General features: G+C 37.3%; 1 protein-coding gene across 8 annotated transcripts in view; it reads left to right on the top strand.

Moving 5' to 3' along the window:
* The window catches only part of SATB1 (SATB homeobox 1), a 129504-nt gene that overhangs the window by 65194 nt on the left and 39398 nt on the right, over positions 1 to 24912 (top strand). For 7 of the 8 annotated variants that reach the window (XM_044449397.1, XM_044449392.1, XM_044449399.1 and 4 more), the window contains 3 exons: positions 3116 to 3227; positions 7386 to 7840; positions 19214 to 19426. In XM_044449397.1, coding sequence (XP_044305332.1) covers positions 3116 to 3227; positions 7386 to 7840; positions 19214 to 19426 — 780 coding nt within the window. The remainder of the gene's footprint in view (positions 1 to 3115; positions 3228 to 7385; positions 7841 to 19213; positions 19427 to 24912) is intronic. The other variant, XM_044449398.1, reaches the window with a different exon arrangement.

Genomic DNA, 24912 nt, shown 5'->3' with positions numbered 1-24912 from the left:
GACACTTGGGAGTTGTACATTTGAAAGATAATACATATATGAAAATGTATTTTTCATGTAAATTTGAGTGAACACAAAATTGCCTTCCAAAGACTTGACACAGTAATATTTTAACGGTTTTTCTGAAATGATACTCAACTAGCACATGATAACAGGAATGACATCCATCTGTCATCATATAGTCTGAAACCCACCTGGAGACTTCCAATTCTGGACTGTTGTGAAAAAGGGTGCCTTACACTTCTTTCTCAGACCACTGCTTCATCATATTTCATTGGTTCACTGTTTTCCAACTTTATGAAACATGGGAGCATGGGAAGCTGCCATATATTGAGTCACATTCGTCCATCTAGCCCAGTATGATTGACACCAATTTGCAGTAGCTCTCCAAAGCAGGCAAGATTTTTTTTTTTTTTTTTTTTGAGTGGTACCTGGAGGAGTCAGGAATGGAACTGGAGACTTTCTACTTGCAAAGAAGGTGCTTTAGTAATGAGCTCTCTCCTTCATGAATTCATAAAGGATAACAATACAAAAAAGATGGCTCTTTGATCAAGGCCCTCTGGTTCATTGTGATGATTCTGCTTTAACATTGCTGAGAAACGCTAAAGGCAAGGGACCCGTCTTATCCTAAACCCTGCCAGGCTCTTGCCAAGAAAGGGAAAGGAACAGCAGAGGGTTGCCCTGCCCTGCCCTGCCTCTTAGTCTTCCAAAAAGGGACATTCTGTTAGGCCTGAGGACATGCTTGGGGGCTGGGAGAGAATAGGATCCATTGGAAAGGCTTAGGATTTGTTCACAAGGCATGCTCCTGACACTATCAGATTTTTGCTTTCAACAAGCAGAAGCCTTTAGAGCAGGGGTCTCAAACTCAACTTACCTGGGGGCCGCTGGAAGTAGAGTCTGGGTGAGGCTGGGCCGCATCAAGTATTCCACCACCGCAGTGGTGGTGGGCCGCTCATTCCGCCGCTGGCCCGGGCGCCGCCGACGTTTTGCAGGCCACAGGGCCCCTCCCCCGTGCCCTACCATCCTGGCAATTGGCCCACGGGCCACGAGTTTGAGACTCCTGCTTTAGAGGAAAAATAAATGGTGTCCATTTAATGGATGTCTGTAGAATGCCCCAGTGGCCAAATATGGATCTCTGAATTGGATGACTTTATCTTGGAAACAAGCTAAATGTAACCCTTGTAGCGCTGTGGTACAGATTGCCACTAAATTGTTATCTTTTTGCCCCTGTTGTAGGGAACACAGCCTGTAGACTTTGGTGATTCCAGGGGCAAAACTGATCCACAGAACTCTCGAACTAGCCAACTCTAACACAAGAACCCATGACAGACATCTGTGGTGACTAGGAAGAGGCAGGTTCAGAGGTTTTTCTGAACAAAACTTTGGCCCATTGGTTGCTGACTGGGGACCATATGATTTTTCTGCTAAGTTGAAATACTGTGAACTGTACTTACACAATTCTTGATGCAAGTTCCATTACACTCAGTGGGGCTTACATTTAAGTGGACATAGACATGGTTGCACTGTTAGTTGTATTTTCACTTAGAACTGCAAGGATGGAAGGTGGTCTATCTTAGGAAAAGATGGAGTCACAAATCACTCTTTCCAAACAAGATCTCCTGACTCTCCATGCATCATTTTCAGTGGACTGATGGGGCTGTTGTAAAAGTACCATCACTCCTTCCATCACTGCAGTTGATCCGGCACAAATCTTGATCTTACCCAATAGTTATAGAAATAATCATATTTCTGTAGTGAATAATTAAATTTTTTATAGAAATTTTATACAAGTCTGCATTGTAGATGATATCACTGGAAATATGATCAAGCTAACATGGACATTTGTTACTTTTATTTTGCAAATTTGTATACTGCTTCTTATCTAGGCAGATTCTAGAATAGTAAACAGTAAAAAGATGAAATGGATACAAGTATAAGAAAAGTACGTTAAAAACATGATAACATTAAAACCATGGCAGGGCAGTAAGAAACCTTCCTACACAAAAGATGTAATCAATTCTCAAATTTGGTCCAGTAATGAATAGGTAGCCCGTGCAGCTCCTTCTGTGCAAACTGAAAAGGGGCAGCTCTAAGAAATGTAAAATTTCCAAAAGTATGCATTTGTTCAATTTTCTTCCCCTCCATAGCATCATAGTATAGTAAAACACCTGCATGCGCTGTATCAGTTACCGCCATTTCACTAAACCATAGTTGACCACAGTGTGAAAGATGGGTTTTTTTGGAATTTTACCTACTAGTCCATAGCCTTGTGAGGAACACTTCCCTTCCTGGCCACTGCCAGTGCCAGCCCACAATGGTGTGTCAGTCCTAGTGGAAAGGGGGGGGGGGCAGGCGCTAGACTTGGGACTAGGTGTACAGCCACATATGAAGTTCATGATGCGGGACGAACTCGCCTAGAACTGGCAGTGTTCCAGCACACCGGATCTTATTTTAAGCTAAAGATTGTTTAAATTGTGAAAGAGGTAATTGCAATGCAACTACCAGTACATGTATGGTCAACAGCAGCCTTCCCCAACCTGGTGACCTTCAGAGGCCATTGACATGGAATTCTGAGTGTTGCAGTCTAAATGATTCTGGAAGGCACAAGGTTGGGAAAGGCTGGTCAAGAGTATTAAGTTTGGGAGGTGGGGCGATTCATGTTTTTTTCACTTTCGTGGCAGTCCTTCACCCCTAACCCTGTGAATGAGGAGGGCTGGCTGTATCGTGTTTACTGCTACTGTGGTTTCAGGCATCTGCTGGGGGACTTGAAGCCTATACACCCAGATAAGGAGGTCATACTATATAGCATCTTTCAGATAGAAACATTTACATTATTTTCAACATATGTGAGAGTACATTGGTTATGTGTATGTATGTATGTGTAGAAAAACAGCCCATAGACTGTGATGAGATATATTAAAATAGATATTACATAATGTTTGCCAGTGATGTGTGGCTAGTGTTTCTTTCAAGAATATCAGCATAAATGTCTAGGGCCTAAAGAATTATAGTTCAATATGGTGTTGAGACTAAAAATATTACCCATCAAATAATTAAAATAGCTTCTTTTGTTAAACATTTCAGTAATTCAGATGCTTTCCCCCTTTCTTTTCAGAGTATGATTTCTTCCATTGTGAACAGCACTTACTATGCAAATGTCTCAGCAGCAAAATGTCAGGAATTTGGGAGGTGGTATAAACATTTCAAGAAGGCAAAAGATATGATGGGTAAGCAAAAAGATAAAAACCGAAGTATTAGTAACTATACTATGATTTAACACATTTCAAGCTGTGTTTGAATTCTGAATCTTAGCTAATATGGTGAAATCTCTATATAATAACTGAGTTTATTTCATAGCCAATTTTGCAGGGCGTACAGAACAAGAAGGAAACTACTTAAGTGCTTGAATGTTACAATCTTTATTTTTTAGCATTGGTATTAATATGGCCCCTAATTTTTTTTACAGTTACACAGGAGTTTGAATACTGAACACCTTTTAAATTTTAAAATTTTAAATAAAATCTGTCCATTCACACAGATCTTTTGCCAAGCATTGTTTGGATATGATGAAACATTATGTTTCAAGAAAATATTACATAACGTTCAATTTAAGAATGAGTTGAATGAACCTTATTTAATTTCTGATGTTTCAGTGAAACCTTTAGTTAGAAGATGACTTGGGATTTTTTCACCTTCTATCTATGCATCATGACTGGCCCTGCATCTTTATTACAGTGTTTTCTTACACATTACAAAATTTATTTAAATATGGAGTGAGCTTACTAAATTTGGAAAATACAAAACAGTCCTTAATGAAAAGGGCTCCATACTTGTAGCTACAGTGCAAATTTAATGGCAACAATTTTTTATGAAACAAAATCATAATCAAATGGTGGTTATCTATACATAAGACTGGACCCAGACTTGGACATACTTTGAGTAAGTCCATTGAAATCAGTGGGGCATAACCTTGCAGCTTACCACCTCTTTCTCCTCATTTCTTTTATTCTGGTATAACCTATATAATATGTGTCATATTAGCACATTTGGTATACTAATTTGGATCCAGCACTGGTCACCTACTAGTGGCATGGATTTTCCTGCTGCAGCTTCTAGTACAGTTCTGCTCTAGGGAATTGGGGGACCCATCAGGTCAGATTTGAAGCACTCTAGGTTGCAAGGGGGAAGAATATACAGCAAAGTCCTGTTGTGCCAGTTGATGTCATGTTGCACCAGTGAAAGTCCATTCATTCAACATTGGCTCTAGTCCACTGCTTTTGGAGCCTGCCAAATGATTAGGGAAATAATTTATATGTTCCAGGGTAAGCATTTGTGGAAATATCATTGCCTAAGGGAATTCCGTATGGATTGAAAGGGTAGCAGTTGCAAAATACAAACCAGGGCACAATCACATGCAGTGCTGAGAGTCATCTAAATTAAGACATGTCGGAAGATAAGATCTATTTAATGTCCTTAGAAGTATCATAGGATGCAGGTTTGAAATTAATCCAGTTGAACTACATTTTCAGCTACCTCCTGAGACTGAACCTGCAATGTAAATAATCCACAATATTTCACAGTGTCTGGAAAAATTATATAGTTCCCTAAGGCAACTAAGAGTATTTTAATCTTCTGAAAGGGTTTACAGAATTTTGACCACAGAGATTCAACAGGTATTGATAGTGAAAATAGACTGCAGAATAGCCAGAGGACTGGCCAGTGACCTGCTTTAAGAATCAAAATGGGTCAGACTGCAGGTGAATTTACACATGCACATTCACACTTGATGACTGAAACATTAAGTTATGGTTTGCATGTGAGAAGCAGCTGCCACAGATAAGATAACACAGAGCCTTCATATCGCCTTTCACTGCTTTTTAGCAACAATATTTTTCATTGGAGCCAGTTCACACTTTGAGCTGCAGGCTGAATGATATGACATCAAAAGTCTTTCATTTCTCCTCTTATTCCTGCCCAGGTATGATACTATGGATTAATGCCTATGAAAACTAATTCCATCTATGGCCAAGTCTGCTGCATCTAGTAGCATGCTGCAGTCCAGCAGGCCAGCGCAGTATAAATGGCTGCCAACAGTGGATGCTGTAGGTAGCTCACAGCCTGAATTCTCCCAGGCATTTATTCATGCATTTCCTTATTTGGGATTTCATTGAATAACAACAGCAGTTATTTAAAAAGTAATGAGATGTCAAATTGCGTACATGAATGTGTGAACTAGCCTGTCTTTAGTGGAATCTTCATTTAATATACATAAATGGCTTGGACATCATGTTTCATGCCTTTGGGAATAAGTCCTATGAAGAGAACTGAATTTTAGAACTGGTCATTTTTTTCTGATTCTTTTCCTTTAAAACAACAATAATAGCAATCATGTGATGAATAGATAACTAAATCCCTGGAAGCATTTGGAGAGGGTGGCATTTTTCTCCATCTTCCGTGAGACCTTTTTTTTCCTTTAGCTTTTCCACTTGAAAAATTGGAAATTCTAGGAAACACTGAAAACAACTCTTATGTAATATTTTCTATTTCAGGATGGATGACATGCTATTTATGACAGTTTCCACTTGAAATGTGTAGAACAAATGTTTTTATGTGAGACACTATAAATCATTAGAGAATGATATTCTGTAGGCATATACAATGTTAAAATCTAAGATGCATATATGCACTTGGAGACTGCTGTCATCTCCACAAGAGGAACAGAAATGGTCTTCATCACTTGTGTATTGATGCTTGCATTCTTCTGATAACTTTTGATTTAGTTTCAAAATTGTAGAAGCAAGCATCCTGTGTTTGCTCCGTGTTTGACCTGTCCCTTTCTTGTGCTAGACCTTTCCTTCCAAATAACTGCAAGATACTAAACTCACTGGGAATAATCTCCACTAAACTGTAAATTTCATAAATACGCCAAAATGTAAAAATTTTATTAGATATAAAAGATTTGTAACCATTTCATATATATTTCCTTAATGTTACATAATTATTGTTAATATCGGGAAAAGATAAATTTTTGGATACTTTCCAGCTAGCGTAGCTCATAGAAAAGTATTTAACTGAAGTTATTTTTTCCATTAGTAGCATCTTGAAAAGTAAATGCATTATTATTTCAAGTAATAACACTGTTTTAAATGGTAAAATTAGTTTAAATGTCATAATAAGGTTTGACTTGTATCCAACTATATCCTTCTACCAATGGAACAGAAGTTACTTGGTGAACTGGGCTTCCCTGTCGTCTTCTTCTTCCCAAAGTCTCCAGGAACCCTCCAAACTCTCCAGAGAGTCCTCTAAGACTCTAGAGCAATTTTGTGGAAAATGACGTGAGCTTCAGGAAGAAAAGATGATGAAATCATGTTCCATAGCAGTTTCTGTTACACTGGCCCAAGGACACCCCTGAATACAAGCCAATATCCTGCATATATTTCAAATTTTCACAAAATGTTTGATTCACAAGTAAATCAAGTGTTCTTAATCAGTTATTGACTATTCTTTTAATAATAATACTGCATTCATTTTTAAGAAGCTGCTAATAAATTGAAAAGAAATTCTGTGAGCTTTGCTCTTAGATGATAAATTAACCTTCAACCTAGTATTAACAGTTGTGTAACTTTAAAGAACTGTGTATGAAATTGTTACAGGTCTTGATTGTTACATTCTGAATCATATGGTCAAAGTTGATCTTGACTCCTAGAAAGAAGACATGAGCCAAGTACAAGGACCAATTTTATGGTGATACAAGAGAGAATCTATGTTCATTCATTGAATGCTTTTGGCGTAGAAATGCCCATTGCAGTCTACTGGGAAATAAAGAGTATTCATAAGACAGTGTCCAGGAACATGTTAAAATATGTATAAAATATCAAAATACTCCGGAAGGTCAAGGAAAATGCTAATAATATTGTATTATTAGCATCTCTTGAAACAGATAGAGAATAAGATAGCAATAGTCTCATGAAGGTCATCAACCATACTCTTTTTATCTGCCTGTAAACCAGGGGTGCAGAACCTCTTTCAGCCCAAGGGCTGGGTTGCATTTTAGAGACATTTCTGGGGACCATATTTCAATGGTGAGCACAGCTGAAGGCAAAAGGGATGGGACCAAAAATATCCGCATTTTTAAGCTTAAAGCTGTTACTGCTAGCAATTAAAACTTAGAAGAGGTGTTTCAACCTTTAAGATTGTAGGTGAAAGCTTGCATAAAAACTGGGAAACCTCAAAAAACTAAGTGGTTGTGGGAAGGGACCAGTGAAAGCAGGCATGGCCTTCTAAGGGACCCCAGAGGGCTGGAGATGGTCTCTGGGCCTGAGGTTCTGTACCCCTGCTGTAAAACATTTCATTTAAATAAATAACATCCCTTATTTTCCCTCTAGCTGAAATGGATAGCCTTTCTGAACTATCACAACAAGGTGCCAACCACGTCAACTTTGGTCACCAGCCAGTCCCAGGGAACACAGCTGAGCAGCCTCCATCCCCTGTTCAGCTTTCTCATAGCAGTCAACCATCTGTTCGGACCCCACTTCCAAACCTGCACCCTGGACTTGTATCTACTCCCATTAGTCCTCAGTTGGTAAATCAGCAGCTGGTAATGGCCCAGTTGCTAAACCAGCAGTATGCAGTGAACAGACTTCTAGCCCAACAGTCCTTAAACCAACAGTACTTGAACCATCCTCCTCCCGTCAGCAGGTCCATGAACAAGCCGTTGGAGCAGCAGGTTTCAACTAACACAGAGGTGTCTTCCGAAATCTACCAGTGGGTGCGTGATGAATTGAAACGAGCAGGAATCTCGCAGGCAGTTTTTGCACGTGTGGCATTTAACAGAACTCAGGTTAGACTTTTCTTTAAAGAAAAAAAAGCAAGATTAATTTTCCCCATCTACCATGTGTGTTACTCTATTATTTGCAGTATTATCTTGATTTGCCTTGATGGTTAAATAAAACATGATGCAAAAGTGGTGGCTACTCTAACTAAGTTAGAGTCCAAGCCACAGACCTGGAAGTATTCCTAATTTCATTCTTGTACAAGGGAATGTTGAGCACACTTAGCTGTTTCTCCTACATCTTTTTTTTAAACTTAGTAACAATTGTTTGGGGAAGCAAGCAGTTGAAAGGAGCAACATTTTACTAAAGGTTTTAATATACCATTTAACTATAAATAGTTCCCTTCGCTTCCATCTTGAGGAACATTTTTAAACTATGGGCTCATTTGCATTTACATTCAATCAGAAATAGTTCAGTTTGGTAATAAAGTTCTGTATTGTACACACTGTCAGCTCAGTTATGCCCTGCTGAATTAACAACACTGGCATGTCATGGCATTAACCAATGTGCCCATAAAACCTGGGTTGCAGACTGTTAGGACTGCAGGTTACAACCTGAAAAAATGACTTTTTCCTTTAACAGTATTGATGCAATAAAAGAGATTAACACTGCTATATCTCCTGCTGAGTCCCTTCTTGGATTTTTCTACTTGTCCTGCTTGCCAATATTTGCCCTACAACAGACAGGGGAGAAAGGTGAATTGGGGTATGCCGAAGGAAACACGGTGAGAGATGCACTGCTGGCAGTCTTTCCCAATTCATCTGTAATGTTAAGAATTATATTCTGCAGATTGCAACTTGTAACCCTGTTAGTCTTGGTAGTGTAGTTTTGAACATGTGGTAATCTCAAGGATCTTGAATGATGCAACTTTCCTTCTCCTGGTGTCTTTGAGTACTCCCCTCCCTCCAGCCTTGCTGTACCACAGAAGCCTAGCAGAATTCACATGGAACCTTGGCATCAAAAAAGTAACAAGCATCAGGGTTACCCTGTCATCCTGCAACGATGTCCTGCTGTTTATAAGCCCTAAAATAGGCCATAAAAGGACGAACCACATCAAATCAGAAATTCACATACAAGAAAGTAAATATAAATGCACTGTAGCAAGCTGTAAGAACAGACAATTGATATATATTGGACTTAAATGTGACAAATCGCTATCAATAATTGCATGGGTTAACATATGAAAAGCATATGTAAATAGTCAGAAGTAATAGAATGTTTAAAATGCTATTGGGAGGTAATAGAAAAACTAATTCTAAATACATCCATGTCAAATACAATGCTAAATGTTCTAGACATAAAAATCTTTTATAAAAACTTTTACTAAACTCTTATAAAATCTTTGCTAAGATTTGTATGAAACCTTTACTAACCTCAATAAGAAGTTGATCCTGACCAGAGCAGGAGAAGGGGAAAAGCTGGTCTTTGCCTACCCATCCTTCCACCCAGCACATTCTTCTAGATGGGTTTCTTTGCCTACATGTATGCATCTTGGAGCAGTTGGGAAGGAGGCTGGGATGTCTGCTGGATCTCATATCCTGGGGTCTCTAGTCTCCTTCACACCCTGCATCCCTCGCTCCCTCTCCAGAGTTGCTTTTCTGACCACATAAAGTAGCTGACATGGATCTTTCCATGCCAGCTTCAAGGGAGTGGGGAATCAAAACTCTCATTCCCGCCTCTGTGATCAGAGCACTGTTTACAACCCCAGAACTGTGAACCAAAGATACCTATCCTCTTTCTGTTCTCTGTTTGTTTTTCGTTGTTTCCACTACTGCAGGTTTTCATGTGTTTTAAACATTAAGGATTTTGTATTATACTTTACTGTGATACAGTATTTTATTATTTTTATTAAGCTTTAGCTTTTGAGAAATGCAGAACACTAACAGATAAAATAAAATTTAAATTATCTTAACTATAGATAGGCTATAATAAACTATCAGTGTTTTTTAATTGTGTATCTAAGAACAGTGATTCAGTAAATGAACAGAATAAATTTCATGTACATTGAATTCAGTAAATTCCTAAAGTACAAACATTTCAATAAATGATGTGGGGTAATAAAATACAATATATACTTTAGTCTAAAATCATTAAAAGTTTGTTAGCAAAATATTTCCATAGTCAAAAAAATTCTTTGGAAGCTGTAGTGACAGTTTGGGCCTTTTCAAGTCCATACTTATAAAAATGCGTGTAAGATTTAAAAGAGAATGAAAGACAGAGTATGAACAGTGTTCTTTCAGAATACCTCAGTTGAAGTTTCACACTGTAAATAAATCCACAGCCTGAAATATCTGTTTTCTTGAAAATGCAGTAAACATTGCAGATAACTGACTTTGTCCAGATGGACAGAGCATTTTACAGAGTCTCAGCTCTGATCTCAGAAACTTGCTGTGAGGTTGAAGGTGCTGTTCCCCTCCACTTGCAGCGAGTGTGGAAAGAGTTGCAGTGCCTGCTTCTCCAAGATCACAAATGTGACTTTGGAAAATATGTTTTGTAGGCGTTCCAAGAGACAGCGAAGGAAAGGGACAGGCTCCACTACAATATGAGCTATTCTTGTAACATCTCAGCTTCCTTCTCTCTTCTTCTGGAACACAGCACTTAGATGGTCAAAATCAACTTTCTAGGTGCTCTGTAGGGCAGGAGGAGTATGGAGGGGACTTTTGCCTCCACATTCTTCTCACACTGCACAGGATGCCTGTAATCCTTCAAGTGTAGAGGGCTGCATGTATCCAAAGTGGTTCTCTTAAAGTGGCAAACAAAATATGAAAAAAGGGGAGGAGAGCCTATCAAAAGAATTGGGTGGCCTGTTTTTAGGTTTACCTATTTTTCCATGTGTGTGTTTACATTCCCAGTTTATAGAAGTTGTATAAGTAACATATTTTCTTACAAGTTGTGAACAGCTTTCCTTTTTTGGTAGGTGGAGTTTGCCCTCTTCCCATTTTTGGTCACACATCCTTATTTCTTGGATAGAAAGAAAGAAAATCTGCATGAGCACAAAATACGTAATTTAGCTTCATGTGTATAGGTTGCTTGCTGATATGTAACCACTCCATATTGTAGGTTGATAGCTCATGGCTGTCTATTATGAATAATCTCAATAGTCATCATCTCTGAGGCTTCAGGAACAATTTTGGGTAGCATTTTTTACCATGCTGAAGATAGTGTTTACATAAATTGTTTATTCTGCTACCTAACACTCAAGTGCTGGCCCTGTTCCATGTTCCAACTTGTCCAAATAAGTGCAGCTCATTGAACATGCGCTTTTATTTGTTCTTAACTTTGGGCAGTCTGAACAATGTTTTTCACTTTTTTTACCACATCTTTGCAAGAAGAAATGGGAAGTAAAGTTTGGATTACTTTTCCTTCATGAATAGAATTAGTCTTTGATTTTTTTATATAAATTCAATCAGCAAGGTTCATCAGGGTGAGCTTTGGAAAATATAACTGTTTAATAGCTCTTTAGAACAATATAAATTGAAAATATTTGTGATTATTTTCACTTCTATAATTTCTTCCATTGAAGTCGAGGAATAATTTTGACAATAACGTCATGTGTTTAATTTCAGCTGAGTTGAATGTGTTGAAATAGAAATTTTGGGATTTCTCAGTAATCTACACTATGGACTGAAGAAAATTTTAATTCACTTCTGGACAATTGTGAATTGTTTTACTGAAAAACATAGATGTAGTTCAGGGAAGAGATAGTCCTTTAACAAGTTAAGTTCTTTAGTACACTGACGTTCACTCACAGTTGGAAACTACACAAGTTAATGTTTGTTTATGTTATTAGGTAATCTTCTAAATAAGCACTCAATTTTTATTAGTGGGCAAAGATCATACTAGCACTGACCTCATTAGCTGCTCTGTAACTGTCATAGGGAAATGAGTTGGTGCCATCTTCTAATATATCCTCATATACTTTTTAAAGCAGTATAGGCCAATATTTTGGCTGCATTCTACCTAGCATTCCACAAGAGACAGAGAGCCCAAAAATAATGATTGCAACTCAGACATGTATGAAAAGAATAACTTTAACCACTGTAGTTCTTCCAATGGCTGACCCAGCTGTTCAGTTAATTTCTCCCCATTTTTAATTTTATGAGAAGAATTAATGCAGTGCTTTAAGGTAAAACATATTAGGAAGAACAAATTCCATACTTATTTATTTTAATCAATGTATTTATGACATTTATATGCCTTTATTTTTTTTCCTTCCAAAGAACTCAAGGCAACTTACATAATTCTCCTAACAACAACCCCGTGAGATAGGTTGGACTGAGAGTCTGTAACTGGCCTAAAGTCACCCAGGCATTTTTTTTATCATGCCTACATGTAGACAGACGTATTTTCATGTGTAATATAAAGAAATGTGTCATAAACAAAGAAACAGATTCCATGGCTTGTTGCTGCAAATGTATTTCCTTGGTTTATTTTGTTAACATACAGTTCTGTATCCTATCATCTCTGTTTTGTTCCATTGGTGTTGCTACAATGCATACTTGTTATGCTTGTTCCGGGCTTATGCATTGACCAGGTTTGCACAATCGCTTGCTACAACATGCATGGGCACTGTCTGGAAAATGCAGACCTCGATTGTGGCTTGTGGTATTTTTCAAACCTGACAGGGTTGGATTGTGCAAGAGTTCCAAAACCCATGGCCTCCAGGTTATGCGGGGGATGCTTTCCCTGTGCACAGCTCATCCCTCACCAGAATCAAGCACCAGGAGAAGGCATGGTCACTGCTTGAATATTCAAGGTGGCTGCTGGCAAACACTGCAGCCAGTACAGTGGACTATATGACCATCTGGACAAAGTGATTCACTTACTTCACTTGCTTGCAAACTCCAAAGACTGTGATTCTCCCCCCACCACCAAAAGGAAGTTTTCCCTTTAAGATTTCTAAATATTTCCCATTTTCTCCTTTCCATATTAATACATTAGTAGCAAATAATACATTATATTGACTATACTTTAATCTTTGTTAGTATCATAGAAGTTTTTTTAAATATTTAGATTATCTAACAATAAAATTCAGCAATTATTTTTACACCAATCAAAGTGTGTCCTAGAAACAGCTGCTGCCATAGACACAGCAATACCTGATAATTTCTATATTCTAGATTTTTCCACTAGCAAAGAAATTGTATATTGCTGAAACCTAAGAAAGCCCCTATCAAGCTTCTAAGCTCTTTGTTTTGTTTAGTAGTGGAACTAATTGGACTAGAGGACTTGCTTCTTCATAATATATGCTTGGGAGGAAAGATTACAAACGGGCTTGGTAAGCAACACTCTGGGAACTCTACTACTTACAGACTTTTTTTTTTTAAATGGTAAGTGGTATATGACCCCAATAATGATCATAATAAAATGGATTCATTTTCATGTTCTCTAACCTGAGAACCATGGCTTGAGAACCATAGCATGGAGAACATGTGAACAGTTTTTCTGTTTTTATGCATGTGGACTTGAGTAGCAAGAGAACCTCTCTGGACAGAGTTGGAGGTGCAAGTAGTAATTTAAAGACCATATCAAAGGTTTACTCAGATTGCCCAAACAGTCTTTCTTCATTTCTTCCTTTTTTCATTTTGTCTTTGGCACACTGCTTATTTTCCAGTAAAATGAAGAATGAAGATGGATTATTCAAAATTGATAACAGTAATGGACCATCCTGTAATGTTTTATTGAATTTCAGTTCTGTAAATTATGTGGTGGAGGGAAATTTCCCTGCTTAAGTATAACAGAAATTGCCACTGTGTTCATATAATTCTTTTTTTTACATTACGTTAAATTTCTATACCGCCACTCAGCCATAAAAGGCTCTCAGGGCAGTTTATACCAACTCTTCACAGTGTAATTTAAGAAAAAGCACACTGCCCATATCACTATTCAACTAAAAGGTAAAAAGGTGCTATTACACTATCACGACAGTTCTCCTCTTGCTAATAAGCGACAAAGATAAATGTGTCTGCTTATAACTTACTTGGCAGGACTCCAGACTTGCGGGTGGAGTTTGAAAATAATCTTCCACCTGGATATGAGATTTCAATCCACTGCAATGGAGATGGCATACAAGGATGTTTTACATATTTGGGAGGAAGGTTCCAGCAAATCACATTTTTCTTTGGAGAGCTTTGAAGTTTCATGAGCCTGATAAAATCTATCTGAATAAGTGATTATGTTCAAAGAAAAGAAAAACTGCAGGCCAGACAAGTTATATTTTAGTTCATATTTGCAGACACTTTTATTTATTTTAATTTTAAAGGAATTCATAATTAGCTTTTTAAATTACTGATACTTGTTGAACTTTTTTTGTGCAATTGCTAAAGAAATATACTTCAGATAATTTTAAAGATTTTATTTATTTCTCTGTGATGTGGTTATGGCTTAAATTGACTTTAACTGTAAGGGAAGATAGGGCCCTCAGATGAAGAAGTACATGGCAGATACCTAACAGAAATACAATGCATTGACAGATTACCTTTGCTACTTTAATGCAGTAATTATTGGTATGACTGGTTATGATATATTCACTTTGTGTGTGTTTATTTCATGTCTGCACATGTACATTCAGAGTGATAGTCAATTAAAATCAATAATACAGATGATTTAAAACAACTGAAATCAATACATAAAAGGAACATTAAATAGCAACAACTGAAAAATCAGGCAAACCATACTTTGGATCCTAAATTCCCACTTAACTAAAGTTGGTTTAGTAACCTGACTAAAGATGGATGCAAATGGGGCCTGTTTTAGCTCTCCAAGGAGAGAGTTCACAATTGCAGGGCCACCACTGCAGAGGTCCTGCACGTTGTACATGCCAATTGTGTATCCAGATGGAAGGGACTAGGATGTGTTATGACATTTCAGAGCCTTAATCATAAATGATTTACAGTAGCAGTGTTGGAAAATTATGGTGGCTACAGGAAATCATTGAACATGTGCTAGGCATTCTGCCTATATGAAGGATCCTGAAGGATCCACAGCTGAAGGCCCAACAACCAGATTTAGCCTCCTGAAGAGTATTGGCAGTTTCTAACACAGAGGCTTGAGAAGAAGTAGTGCTATAGATGAGGTGATTATACTTGCTGGCAGGAGGACGGGAAGGGACGGACATAGCCCACTACTTTCCTCTCTTTTCAAGAAAATATTTTTTCATGGGAAGCATATTCTTTACTTTTTGTGAAAACAGATGTTTGCATATGGTTGCCAGCAAATGCTCATATGTCACATATATTGTTATCACTGTGTGCACACACTGCTAATTTCAAACAGTGTGCAGAATGCACAGCATGACTTAAGAGATGTGCTAGTGCATTGCAAAACCATGTGCTAGGCATGGTTCCCTTTTCGATCAACCTTCTAAGCACATTGTCATAGATGGTTTATAGGACACTCTGGTCAGGTAGCTGGACATGAACGTTACATGAACAAGACTCAAGCATTACTCAGGGTTCCTCTTAGGAATGAAATTGGCATCTAACTAGTGGCCCTCTTCAACAAAGGTGAAGGTTTTGTAAACTTTGCTAACTTTGCTGTCATAGCATAAAGGTGTAAACTTGCATTATTGCATCTTTCTTGTGATTTCATTTGGGCCATGTTGCAGGATTATTAAAGCTGAAGGTTTCTGCTGCAGGGAGCTGTGCATTTTTTTTTCTTGTTAGAAATGTATTTAAAACTGGAACTTTTTGACCTCATGAAAGGCATAAAGGAAACAGCACTCAGACATACTTTTATTGTATTTCTTAGACATGAATAGTGCACACATAGGAATTCAAGAGGAATATAGCCAGGGCCATATTGAGACTAAATTATATAGTGTCATGCATGCATTTATTTATTGGCATAATATCCCACTTTTTCCTTATAATGAACACAAAGCAACTTACATCATTCTTTTCCTTCTGCTCTCAATTTTACCCCTGCAACAATGACCCTGTGAGGTAGGTTGGACTAAGAATCTGACTGGCCAAAAGGCACCCAGTTGGTTCCATGACTGAGCAGGGACTAGAACCTAGTCCCAGACCTGCACTCTTAATACTTAACCACTATGGTAACTTATCCATAGAAAAATGGTATTCTACTATGTGAGTATGTGAGGAATTATTTAATTGTTATAACTCCCAGTGAAGGGAGACATCAGAATTAGATTTATTTCAGAGGACGCCACTTGCACCATCTCTACTGTGGAGATATGGCTTTTTTTGAATCCAGGGTCAGGTTCAGAGCAATGGCTCACTCAGAGATGCAGCTGAACACCTGTGTGGACACCAATTTCTGCTCCGCTTACTTTGGGCTTCATGCAGCAGCTGTTCAGGGTCAAAGGGCAAATTTAGACTAGTTTAGCAAGTTCCAATTCTGAATCAGAATCTGCTTCTGAATCTCCTATTAAAATAGTGCAGAGCACCACAACAGTAGGATTTACTGTTAAATATATAAAATATAAAGGTGTTCAGTAAACCACTCAACACTTTCATTGAAAGTAAAAACAGATGATACTTAAGCAGATACTTAAGCACCGGTTAGAAATCCCAGAGGCATGTGAAATCAAATGTATACGTTGCTGAATTGGAACTGGTGGGATTTGCTCTGCTCTGAAATTGCATGAATATGAAACTTAAAATATGTTCTTGTGCAGATATCCTATGGGTACGTATTTAAAGTACTAGCCCTAAGCACACTTACCTTTGTTATATTGCATTTATGTCCACTTCTGTTCCCCTTGAGAGGAACCCAAGGTGGCTTACATAGTTCCACTTTATTTTCACAAAAACCATCCTGTGAGGTAGGTTAGACTGAGCATGAGTGAATGGCCCAAAAGCACCCAGAGAGCTTCATGGCTGAGGGTGGACTATAACCAGGATCTCCCACATCCCCAGTTCCACACTCTAATCAAACCCACTCCCACATGTTAAGAACTGGGTTGCAAGTTTTAGTGCTTTTGAATCACACTTGGAATAGTTGGAATGTAGACAGGAGTTGGGCTTTGACTGGGGAAACATGGATTCAGACTCCTGCTTAACCTTGAAGCAGGTGATTTCCGGGCAGCTACACTGTTCTTCACTAAACTACCTGACAGGGTTGTGGGAGGATAAAATAGAGAACCGCTATGAACAGTGCCTTGAAGATATTAAAATAGGAAAAGATGATACTTGATAGTTATCGTTTGTTAAATTAACTAATTAGGCTGCAAAACTGTACCCATTTTTCCTGGGGTTAAGCCTCATTGAATTTAATGGAACTTATCTCTGAGTAGAGGATATTGCTATTAATAAAATTAAAAGTTGCAGTACTCCAAGTTATTTAAGAGTGACATGTACCTCCATCCTTAGTTTGAAGAATACTTTGTCTCAACTGTCAGAAGTTTGAAGAAGCTGGTTTATTTTCATTGGTGATAATCTGCCAGGATTTGGTTTTGTGTGCACGCACATGAACCAGTTTTTTCATGAGTTCCCACTGTACTTTTTCTTCATAAATATTCAAATCCTCACCTCCACACAAAGATAATAATCACATTATCTTTAAAATGGTTTTGTAAATTCAGATACTACTGTCAAATTGCTTTGATTCACCAGTTATGGGTGTGTGTGAATGTTTGGTTTGGTTTTCACAGGGCAGGCTGACAAAGGTGCAGAATGTCTTTCAGCACTAGGATTGAATTCCTTTTTGGAGAATCTTCTGAGGTCTGCATTCCAGTGGTAGGACGTGCTAAAGTCAAAATGATGGAGTAAAAATGCCAAAAAGCATATTTTAACTTAATGTTCTTACTGTCAGTAACAAAGCCTTAGGAGAGTCATTGCAACCTCTTAGAATGAGGGAAATGCTTCAGAAAAGCCAAGAAGCCACCAAACAATTGGTAGTCGGAGGAAGGGGGTGAGACCATAGGAAGGGGTTGTGGCTTTCTAGGGATGCCTGGTAGGGTGATTTTGGAGCCAACAGTGGCTGGATTTTGTCCCCAGGTTCTGAACCCTGCCGTAGCATCTTGTAGTCTCACCTTTGAAGAATTTGGTTTAGTTTACTCTAACTTTGAATTGTTACATTTCACACTCTTTTCAGTTGTTTAGTTCTGTTAAACTTGGTCCCTATTTTGTTAAACAGATTTAACAACTGTGCATATATGTCTGCACATGTCTGCCCTTCATCATTGCTTTAGGCGCAGATTCTTTAATGCTGAAAGGGTCACAATCATTATCTGCAGACAGACTAAACTCAATCCATGCAGTCTATAGTATGCAGTTCAAGCAAATGTAGGAACAACTTGCTAAGACTGCCAGAACTATGAGAAATTCTATTCTATCAGAGGGACAATCCATTTACTACATGGGATAGCTAATAATGCAGCTTTGCCAGCCAGGGTAAAGTCCTTCCTGCAATGCAGAGATGGTGATCAGATAAATCTTGAGCATGACATTGTTTGATTATATGAAGTGATTAGCTCTCATGGGAAAAAATGATTAGAGATCTAAGCCATTTATTTAAGTACCATTTTTTTAAAAAGGGGTGGGGAGGGGGTTAGGATGCAGAGCTTTCCTATAAGTTTCCTAAACACCATAACAAAAATTTGGATCCTAAGGAGAATTTTTTCTCAAAGCAAATTATTGTGTGAGGGCTATGAGCACTTGGGTGCCTACCAATGAGTAACTACGTTCATATATTCCATGTTTATATACATATGAATAATTAGATAAATAGTCCCTCTGTGGGTCAGATCTGATTCTTGGGTTCCATTAATAACTTTTGCGTGTGTATGTGCAAGTATGTGTTTTGACACATGATGATAAATATGTGCCTTAATTAACCATCTTTTCCAATGATTACCTGTTTATTTACTCAAGTTATTTTTTCAAATATTTCAGAGAAGGGAGCAAAGTACTTCTTTCAAAATGACAATCTGCATGTGAATGTCACTCTGTTTTCTCCTTGTAAACCTCTCTGTGTATCAGATCTGTAAGTCATAAAGTGCCCCCAAATTGTCAGAAATTGCTTTGTGTAGGATGAATATATTTATATTATTGCAGGCTTTAATTAGAGATTTAATAATGCTGCAGGACTACTTAAATTTCATTTATACTTATTCTTGAATGTCCTAGAAAATATTCCTGAAAAGTTGTCCATAAAAAAGAAGAGATCAATTATGTAGATTCAGTTTGCATTGTGCATAAAGTAGATGCTTAAGGATACAGTTGAGGCTCCTTTCTGCTCTACCTAAATTGTCAGCAATATATTCTTAAGTAGAATGAATAGGTTTTTGCTGTGTATTTCCTGAAGTTAGTGTAATGAAGAAAAATGTGATCAGTACTATTGACTGTACTATATAAAACTGCATAGTGTAATGTGCCTTTATCTGTGTGTGTGTTTGTGGGTGTTCTTTTCTCCTGCAGGGCTTGCTCTCAGAAATCCTGCGAAAGGAAGAAGACCCTAAGACCGCTTCACAGTCTTTACTGGTAAACCTTCGGGCTATGCAGAATTTCTTGCAGCTGCCAGAAGCAGAAAGAGATCGAATATACCAGGATGAAAGGGAAAGAAGCTTGAATGCAGCTTCTGCTATGGGCCCCACACCTCTTATAAGTACACCTCCCAGCCGACCTTCACAAGTAAACTATTTTCTAAGTATTTCTGATCTACTTGTTGTTAAAGCATTGGTGATCTGTGAAAAAGACATGCTTCACTTTTTTCTGAGATACAGTAATGCAAGTACGGATTCTGATTCAAATTTTTAATATAACTGCACAAGCCATGCAACATGACACATTTGATTTTTTTTTCATCTTTTGAAAATTTGAGCAGGCAATAAAAAGAATGGTCAAATTTATTATAGGAGCTTAGCTAGTGCTAAGAAAGTCAACCTAGTACAAGGTTTTGAATCCAGATATCTGAAACAGCAACAATTTATCCACAACTTTACAGTAGCTCTGTACTTCTAAAATTAAAAAATGCCTGGTGGAGTTGTATTCTCTTTTCATCTGATCACCTTGCTTTCTGCTGCTAGTTTTCTTTCACTAGTTGCTTTAACTGTCCTGTAAGTCCTCAGGGAGTTAGGTGCTCTTTTTGTTGTTTAAAGATTCTGCGTATTGATCTGCTACCCACAGTACTTGAGGAAACTTAGGGGAAAGCTGACTGCCAGAATGTACCGCTCTTCAAAAGCACGCATGTGAAGGGGAAGTGCATGACTGGAAGCCCAGTGCTGAATAATAACTGGGATCTTTGGTTAATTACAGGTGTCTCTCTTAACACTCTCATTGCTAGAAATACAAAAATGACCCAGTTATCATTATTATTATTGCTGATTCTTCCGGATTTTTTTAGAAATGTGGCCAAAGATGTATCAAACTGATGATTCTTAATAAGAGGTTTCATGGACCCTCATGACTTCCTGCATCTGGCTGCAGATTAGATTGACTTCAAATTTGTATAATATAATTTATAATTTCACTGGCCTTTTATATACTCAAGCACTTAATTAAGATTTTTAAAAAACAAGTTCAAAACTTAACTAATAGTTGAAAACTTGACTAATAGTTTTCTATATAGAAATTAGCTGTAGTTGACCATCATTCTGACAAATCCTGTTTTAGTAACACATCTGAAATAGTCAAAATATAAAAGGCAACCTTCTATTCTTGAGAAACCACCATGGAGAAGACAGTAAAGGGAAAACACACTTAACTATAACTGCGCTTCCAGGAGCCAGTATAATAATGGAGTAGTAAACTTTGTCCTGATAAAAATGAATTCTGAATGTAACTGCATTTACTATGCCTCTTTGCCATTTGCAGAGCTGAACCGAAAAGTAGCTTGCTTTGCCTTTGAACTACTTTATGAATTTTAATGTACAATGTGATATTAAAAGCTAAACCGGGATTTAGAAAGATTTTTGTTCCTAAACTAAAACAGTACTTAGGGGAATTTGTTTATAAAATTTTGTTTTGTTTTGTTTTCACCTGGGAAAAATAATGTGGGATCCCATATTTGAGAAAACCTGTTCATTTACTCATATGAGTCCTCATCAGCTTGCACATTGTTCAGAAAATATGACTGACTTCAGAACTTTCTATTTTTACAGTTAGCCTTGAGAGATTGGTGTGTATATACAGATATGCTAGAAGAAGTGCCTTTCTAAAATTATTTAAATAGCTACTAGGAATAGGAATTGTTTTTTTCTGAAGGCAAATAAGACTAAAAGATTTTGATAGTATTACAGAAATGTTACCAGAGTTTTGTGTCCATTGCAAATGGTCTTTTTAACATGCATTTGTTTCACATTATGTAAACTTCCTTGTGCATTGATGGCATTGTATAAATCACACTTGTAGAGATGTGTTTTGGTGATGCACCAATTTTAATTTTTTTGCTAGTACTTTTCTACTGGAGTTCTGTCTCAATTTAGTTTCTCATTCTTTTACACTTGATTCCCCTTCTGGAAATTTAATGTTATAAACACCTCCTTTTATTTTTATTTTTTAATTTAAAAATGGAATAGCTGTATAAATGACCACAAGAAATTGTGACTGATCTTTTCAATAAGAGTTATGAAAAAAATATTTCTACATACCCTGTAAAAAGTTAATCAGCAATATGCAATGTATTGCTCTCTAGAGCACAGCAGACTAATCATTCATACTATGCATAATAGTTCAAGAAAAACTAAGGGAAATATTGTTCATGTTAGTCTGTTATGCAAGAACAAATCCTTTACAAGTGTCCTACATCCCAAGTTCATCCATGTATTCTGAGCTACATTTCTAATATTTCATCCTGAAGATAGTTTGGTCTCATCTGTTGTTTTTTGTTTAAATGGTAAAAATCTTTATTCACAAGTATAATTCACTATAATCAGTGAAAAGTCTTCTGTTGTGCTTGGTATTTTTCGAATTAGGATTTATGATCAGTAGAACTATTTTATATAGATGCATGTATATGTATATAGATGTAAGTATATAGATACAGAGAGGTAGCATCTGTATCATATGTATATATGCATATGTATGAATGCTTCAGTAATGATATACAAATTAATAATGATGTATATATGTATATTTATATGTGTATTTATACACATACCAACATTAGTGCAATCCATGCTATTTGATGGTTTCTCTGATTTAGCCCATGAAATATGGGCCCGCTTTTAAGATCTTTTTAATTAAATCACTAGACTTTGTAATATTGAGAAAATTATTGCTATTGAATCAAAAAGTACCTCTGTTGCATAAACATTCAGCGCAATTGCCAGTTTTTTCTGATCGATAGGAGACAGAGAATGAAACCGCTGCAGAGGTAACTTAATGGCAATACTGTATGTAAAACTGAATTTTGTTTTAGCTGTTTAAAGATAGGTTGTCCAACATTAAAAAAAAAAAATAAAACTGGAAACATAAACTGAAAAATAAAACTTCAATTAGAAAGCAAAGGTCAGATGAGCTTGAATAAATGGTAAACTGTGAACATATATAAGTATTTAGTAGTGACCTCAGCAAACAAGTTTTATTGTGTTCCTTAACAGATTACAAAGTGAACAACAGTGTGGTAGCGTGGCCCAGGCTGTAGTAAAAAGCATCTTAACCATGACTGAAGTAGTGATCTTGTGTGGTCCCTCTAGTGAAATCACTACTTCTGATACAGTGCAGCCGGCCCTGAAGGCTAAAGTTAGGAAAGTTAAAAACCCTTTGTTGAAGGGTGTGAGAAAGCCCAGACGTGTGCCAAGAATTATAAGGTCCAAACTAGATGTGACATTCATTATATAGTTTCCTCTTTTATTGACTAATAATGATGGTAATGGTTATGTTAAATTGTTCTAGTCAAAGTCCATGGCATCTATATACTGCAACTAATCAGTGTAACACACACACACACACACACACACACACACACAGAGGATAAAATTCCAAACTCTGTATTATAGCAGGAATTTAATAAAGAGAAGAAGAGATTGATTCTAATTAAATCTCTTATCTACAAAGAGCCAGTGTGGCATAGAGGTTAAGAGTGTGGGACCTGGGTTCTAGTTCACAATCAGCTGTGGAACTCATGGATGACTTTGGGCCAGCTGCAGACTCTCAGCCCAACCTACCTCAGAGGGTTCTTGTGAGGATAAGATTGAGAGGAAAACAAGAATTCTGTAATCTGAATTCTGTACAAAAAATATCGCATTTTTACCATTATATTTTAACTGCAGCCAGAGTGGGTCGATAATTTAATTTATTTATGTTTGGCGATATTTGTATTTTATCTTTGTAAGCCGTCCTGAGGCTTTTGCAAGGAAAAGCATATAAATATCCTAAAAAAAAAATTCTGCCTTGAGTTCCTAGAAAAGGGAAAAATGTGGGATATACATGTAATAAATAAATAAAGCAGTTAGAACTAATAGTATTTAATATTCCCTTTTTGGTCTTTCTTACTGCAATGGCAAAAAAGTAAGTTTGTGTGTTGCACAGGCATTAACACCACTCAAGGGAAAACAGTTTCCCCAGGCTGCTCATATTCCCTCAACTCAGGAAGGATCCAGAAATCTAAGATCTATATGCAGAGAGCAGATTAAAATGCAGTGTAGTACAGCCAACTCTTGCATAGCTGACTTTTGTAATAGTCTCTGCAGGGAATGTAAGATGTGTTGGGACCATGAGGGTGAGGGGGCATTTAACCCTTGCACCATTATACTCTAAACCAGAATAGCCCTCTACACCTCCTTGTTCATCCCTCCAAATACTAGACTTTACCTCCTCCGAAATTGCCAAAAGAAAAAAAAAGTTGGCTCAAACTAAAAGTGGCCCATCTCTAGTAAAACCATGAAGTCGATCATGCAGGTCGAAGGTCTTCCTGTCCCTGGTGGAATATTTTCTACAAAGCTGGGGCAATGCTTTATTTCCAGAAAGAGATGCGCAGGGACTCCCTTTTAGGCCATCTGTTTTATAATCTTTCCCTGATGGCTGTTCGGACAGAAGAGACAGGGAATAGTAGGCTACACTTTCTCTTTGGAAAGGAAGAAGCACTTTCATTTGCTTTGTAGGAACATTTACTGTATTCCGACTGGTTTGTAGAAATAATTGTTGGTTACAAAGCCTGGTTGAATGCTTTTTGTTGAATGCTCAATAAACAAAACATTTAGTTTTGACTGTCCCAGGATCACCAGATGAACATTCATAGGCAGAGAACAGATTAAAATACAGTGTACTACATAAACCGCCCAGAAAGCCATTCAGGCTAATGAGTGGTATAAAAATTAATTAATTAAAGCATGCTCAAAAAGTAGAGATATTGGTCTCTGCAGTCTAAGTCTAGTGTTGGTCTCTGCAGTTTAAGTCTAACACTAGTCAATCTACACATTGGCTTTCAGTAAAGGAAAGCAAGGTAATAGATGGCTTATTAACAAATAATATTCATCATTAACAATTTCAAATATTAAAAGTGCTTCAAATATATTATCATTCTGTATCGACTTCATAAGTCCAGTTAGTCATATTGACAGGTTGAGGCCAAGAGAGGGACATTGAGGATATTTTTTTTTTTTTGCTTGTTTCTTGATTACTTCTGTGTAAATAGAAAAAAAAAAAAATCCAAACATCCCCATCATGCACAAGCCAGCATGGGAGCTGCAGGCTTTTTATGTCTAAGCTTGGGTAGGATTGTACCCAAAAGATATCAAGCTATAAGCAGGCATATACTCTGATTGCAGATGCATAAGTATCTATTGGCCTTTTATTGATTTTGATTTATATGTTTATTACATTTCTATACTTCCCAATAGTTCTAAAATAAAAAGCAGCAGTAATGTAGATATTTAAAATACAGTGACAGTGCTATCTAGTGTGGTTCCCATAACTCTTGGACTCAGAGGATTCTGAGCATCCTAACAAGGATAGGAGAAATGAAGAGATGAACGTTGCTTCTGTGCATCTTCTGTACTGCAAAAGACTAACTTGAGCAATTTTGGCTAAGTCTTCTGGGGGAAGGCTACAGGATACATCATACCCCAATGAAGCTCACTCCTCTCCTCCCCATCCCTTAAAGACCCACTCAGTGCCTGCTCCAAGTTCAGTCTGATTACCTCAAAGCTACAGTGCAGAAATAACCACACTGCTTG

The sequence above is a fragment of the Varanus komodoensis genome, unplaced genomic scaffold (assembly GCF_004798865.1).
Source record: "Varanus komodoensis strain SLA01 unplaced genomic scaffold, ASM479886v1 scaffold58, whole genome shotgun sequence".
Lineage (NCBI taxonomy): Eukaryota > Metazoa > Chordata > Lepidosauria > Squamata > Varanidae > Varanus > Varanus komodoensis.
This window is presented reverse-complemented; position numbering and strand designations above follow the sequence as displayed.